A 5,227-nucleotide genomic window follows, 5' to 3' on the forward strand; every position below is an offset into this window, starting at 1 on the left:
CTATGCCTTAAAACCCAGACTCTTAAAACCTTGCTGTTGATCCTGTCTGTTAATGGCTAGAACCAGCTGCTCGTGGGTTTGTTGAATGCTTTATCTGTATTTGGTCATAAATGCAAATGTTGGTATAAGGTAATATAATTGTATCAAGCAGAGTGGAGTGAATGAGCAAATGAAATGGCTTTGGTGTTAGGAGAGTACTTGCCTATGTTGCCAGGTACTCTCTATTGTTAAAAAGAAGCCCCAAATACAGGCTCTTTAATTAAAATTAAAAACTCTGGGGCCCAAGTGAAACATGTCCACGTGCCATTTTTTTTTTCAGGGAAGGGTTTATATCTGTTTCATTCACTGCTGTATTCCTAGGCTACCAAATGAATTCAGCCTGCAGGCCTCAGATTTGCAACTTCTGATTTGTAGTAATCGTCTGGGAAAAGCAATGCTATCCTAAAGACTCAAAGAATAGGTAGTATTACTTTATGCTGTCATTTTACAGAAAGGTTATCAGGAAGTTAAAAATCTTATTGTAAGTTTGTTGTTAGTCCAGGGTTTAGTCATTGTGACTTTTGTTAATGCTCTGGTTTTCCTTTTACTGACTGCATATTGTAGTTTAGTATTTTTTCATTTCTTGTTGAATATCCGTATCATAATGTATAAGGGAAGTCATAAAGATTGTTGTGATAATGACATTTCTGATGGCATTAGGATTGCCTAATGTCTGGGAAGTTCACAGATGTAAAAAGGAATGGAACTTCCTTTTTAATTTGTAATGGAATTCCCCCATCTTAAATGATAGTACATTCTTATTATAAACATACATTCTGGATTTTTTCATAATTGGAATTATATTAGCTCTATATGACATTTTAAAAACGAGTAACACTAAATATTGACACAGGAGCTGAGAACTATGTTTAGAAATAAATTCTTTGTTAAATGAAAGCTGTGATGTGTTCATAACTGTATTCACATCTTTAGAAATATAATTTAGAAGAATTAGTTGCAGTGAATTTAAGCAATTATGTGTAGTAACTCCCCTACCTTTTGAAATATTGAACTGTGATTTTCTTAGTTTCAGAAATTTGTCCCAAAGCTGTATTTTTTCATTTCAACATGGGTGATACAATAATTTGCCTTTGAGTTGGGGGAACTGCATTCCCACTGACTTTTCTATATTTAACAGCTGTATAACCTTTGAACATTTAAACATTTTGGACTTGATTTGGTTATCTATGAAGTAAAGGTGGTAACAACCTCAGAGAGTTGCTGTGATGATGTTGAAATAAGCACCTTGTACAGTACTCCCTGGACATAAGCCTTACTAAAGTTAGTGCCACCCCCTATACAGTTGTTAGGTGCACCAGGGAACCCCAGACCCAATTACCTCATGCTCCAAATGAGACTTCTTCTGTTTATTTTCTAATTGTCTCTTTTTCTACTTAATCTGTCATCCCACTCATACCCTATATGTCTTTTCTCAAATTACAAATGCTCAGAATATGTATTTAACACTTAGGCCAAACCTTTCTGTCTTCACCTCTCTGCCACTGCTTTATAAATACTGTTCACGTTCTGAAATTGTACTTTCCATTCTATTTCCAGTCAAAAGAAAAGTGATGCCATTCCTTGGCTCACTGCTTCTAAAACGTTGTTAGGTTGGGTATTCCTGTTCATTCAGTGCATGAACTCGATCCTTTTGCTCTGAGTCAGCTGTTTCACACACCAAGCACTGTATCAGAGATTATATAAATTTCTATGATATCCCTTCAGTAGGTGCTAAAAGATTATATTTTATTATAATACATTATTTTCCATTTGCTCCTAGGTGTTTAGAACTTCAGTTATAAAAATGGGCAGAATTTTCCTTGATCATATTGGTGGTACCCGACTGTTTTCTTGTGCAAACTGTGATACAATCCTGACAAACCGCTCAGAACTTATCTCCACTCGGTTCACAGGAGCCACTGGCAGAGCGTTTCTTTTTAACAAGGTTGGTGAAAAAAAGTTTCATTCCTAAATTTAAGTGAATATATTTGACAACAACACCATTATACCTTCTCAGATCTTAGAGAAATCAGTAAGTCAGTCAGAATGAAAGCTGAAATCTTTAGATAAGTGATTGCCTACTAGCTTGTCTTTGAAGTCTCATGAAGGTATTACTAGAATGTGATTTTTAATCTTGAGTGGTTAAAGAACATGTTGTCAGAAGCATAGCCTCCATTGACTCAGAAAATGTTCAGTGTAAGAATTTTATAGTGATTTCAGCACAGACAATGGAAGGAGTCAAGACAACCACCTCCCTTCCCTGCACATCAATAATGTATCCATATAGGATGATAGCTGCATTAAACTACCGTAACTTCACAGTGTGAAAGAGTCATCTAAGCAGTTTGTCTTGGTCTAATTCAGTTTTACCAATTCTTTTTAAATTTTGATTTATTTTTACTGACCACTCATTCATAAGTCATCACGAATCCTTTTGATTATGATTTGGCTATTACACGTTTGCCAGCAGGAGCATTTTCTGAGTTGCAAGTATGCCCAGTCTGCCTGGTTTTCTAATTTCTGGCTTGCTTTGAAATGAGTCGATGGGGGCCGGGAGTGGTGGCTCATGGCCTGTAATCCCAGTACTTGGGAGGCCAAGACGGGTGGATTGCCTGAGCTCACAGGTTTTGAAACTAGCCTGAGCAAGAGCAAGACCCCATTTCAAAAAAATAGCCAGGCATTGTGGCCAGTGCCTGTAGTCCCAGCTACTTGGGAGGCTGAGTAAAGAGAATCACATAAACCATTTGAGGTTGCTGTGATCTGTGATGCCACGGCACTCTACCAAGGACAACAAAGTGAGATACTGTCTCACAAAAAAAAAAAAAAAAAAAGAAATGGCTTGATGGGTTTATGCCTCCTGGAGTTTAATACATGATATAATAGCAAAGCTGAATTGCCAAATCTCTTAGGCTAGGGAACATGTCTAGTCTGGCACTGTTCTTACTCAGAAGGTCGGATAAACTTCTCTAGTACTCTCTTCTGTTTCAAATACAGAACAAGCTTTTCTCTTAGAGAATTGCTATTATATTCCCCTTGACCTTTTTTTAGGTAAAGTGCAGGGATTGTCAGACTATAGCAAGCCAGCTGCCTGTTTTCGTGAATAGGTGAATCATTATGAAAGTTTAAGATGTGCAAAAATAAACATAAAATCCAGTAGGATGAAAACAAATGAAGCCCTTAGCAACACTGATAAGCTGAGCAAGTTTAAACTTGTATTGGTGAATCAGAAAGGACATCGTCAACTTTGTTTCTTGGATGTGAAATAATGGACCATAATTGTCTATCTCAAACCTTTTTTAGTGACCCCTGTAAAATTCAATGGAACACAGCCATGTTATTCATCAACATACTTTGCCTGGCTGCTTTCATGCTACAACACCTACAGTTAAATAATTGCAACAAAGACCATATAGTCTTCAAAGTCAAAAGTATTTACTACCAGTCTCTATAGAAAAGTAAAATGTGTAGAGGATTGTTGGGTATTCAGTATCATTAGAAATTCTTCATAGATTATCTTAGGACCTACTTCATTTGTTCAGTGTCTTTAAACTCACTTATAAGCTGTGCATTACAGTGTATTGTCTGTAGTAGGCTTAGTCTATCCCAGTCTGTACATAAAATGTATTTTCAGGAACAAATAGACAAACTCTTTTAGGGAATACATATGGTGTGCTGAGTTCTTTTACATTGACTGTCTCATCAACAAATAGTGAACAGTAACAGGTAAACCTAAACCTGCATGTCATGACTTCCATTTTGGTACTTTTTCTTTACTACAACACATAACGTACACAGTGTGTATACACAGTGTGAGTTGGGCTATAGTATAGCACTGTGTGATTGCATTAGCTATCCACTACAGTACAACTTTCAGATGTTTGCCTGTCCCAGAAACTTCTAAAAATAGCTCTTGGAAAAGGTATTATAGCCTTGACTAATAACTTTACTGTTTCCTTTTCTGAGTTGCTGTTAACTGTATCAACCATAATAGTGTATATTTATTTTGCAAATAACTTATGTGCAATTTTCTTTTTACATATTTCTTAGGTAGTTAACCTGCAATACAGTGAAGTTCAAGATCGGGTCATGCTCACTGGCCGCCACATGGTTCGAGATGTGAGCTGCAAAAACTGCAATAGCAAACTGGGATGGATCTATGAGTTTGCCACTGAAGACAGCCAGCGTTATAAGGAAGGCCGTGTGATCCTGGAACGCGCTCTAGTTCGAGAGAGTGAGGGCTTTGAGGAGCATGTACCATCTGATAACTCTTGAAGAAAAAGAGAGAAATCCGTCTTTTCCCAGGTCTCCTTCACTGAAAACAAAAATCTACTTACATACACTGTCACCTTAGCATCAGAGTCGGATTCATGAACTGCGGAACAAGAGGTTGTGAGAATCTAAGATGGAACCTTTCTTTCTTTCTTTTTTTTTTTAAATTTTGTATTTTCCATCCAACAGCAGTGTGTAGAGAGAATATTATGCAGATGCCGTTAATTTTTTTCCCTATGTTTACATCTTGAGGCAGAAGAGTCTGCAGCTATGTGGTGGGCTATGTAAGGAAAAATATCTGGGCTATTAGAGTGAAAAAGTGTGTTTTATGTAAATTTTGAAAGGAAAATGTCAAAAGCATGGTTTTTAAACTTGGGCTTCATTTTAAAACTTTTTTTTAAAACCCAGTTATTTCACTTGATTTGCTAGCTTCAGAGAAGAGATCCGAATCTGTGCCCAGCGCTAAAGGCTCAGTGTTAGCATGGCTTGTGCTGGCCAGCGTGCCATATTCTTGTTGGAGATGAACCGTAGCACCAGAGCCCATTCTTCCTTGTCAGTCTTGACCCAAAGATGTCACCATTCCTAGTTATTTGTCACCACATAATTGGTGTTGATTGGAAACTATTCTGAAATGGGCAGAATTGCTTGGTTGTCTTTTTTCCATGTAACTTAAGCATAGTAATATAAATAAAGTAATAGTTGGACGTTTTTGGTCTTGTCTTGTTTTCAGAAATACCTTAGAGCAGAGTATCTCATAAGCAGTTTTCATAGTAGTGAAGTGTTTGTTTTCATCTCTAAGCTAAATTGACTATATAATATTCTTTGTTTAAATGAAAGCAGATTATTTAAATCCACAGTATTGCATTTCGAAAACAGATAAACAGAATGTGCATCCATGCAGAAAGCATTTAATCTGCAT

At 36.8% G+C, this 5,227-nt stretch overlaps 1 protein-coding gene across 3 annotated transcripts in view; it reads left to right on the top strand.

Annotated features, from left to right (window-relative positions):
- The window catches only part of YPEL5 (yippee like 5), a 13,642-nt gene extending 8,625 nt beyond the window's left edge, over window positions 1-5,017 (top strand). Inside the window, exons 2-3 of one of the 3 annotated variants that reach the window (XM_003787499.3) lie at window positions 1,820-1,984; window positions 4,087-5,016. In XM_003787499.3, the coding sequence (XP_003787547.1) occupies window positions 1,844-1,984; window positions 4,087-4,311 (366 nt within the window). In that variant the 5' untranslated portion in view covers window positions 1,820-1,843 and the 3' untranslated portion in view covers window positions 4,312-5,016. Of the gene's footprint in view, window positions 1-1,817; window positions 1,985-4,086 lie in introns of those variants that run through there. The other 2 variants (XM_012803757.2, XM_023511844.1) reach the window with 2 other exon arrangements.
- The last annotated feature ends 210 nt before the right edge of the window (window positions 5,018-5,227 follow it).

Source organism: Otolemur garnettii, unplaced genomic scaffold (assembly GCF_000181295.1).
Source record: "Otolemur garnettii isolate 467f Iridium unplaced genomic scaffold, OtoGar3 scaffold00022, whole genome shotgun sequence".
In the NCBI taxonomy this organism is placed as follows: Eukaryota; Metazoa; Chordata; class Mammalia; order Primates; family Galagidae; genus Otolemur; species Otolemur garnettii.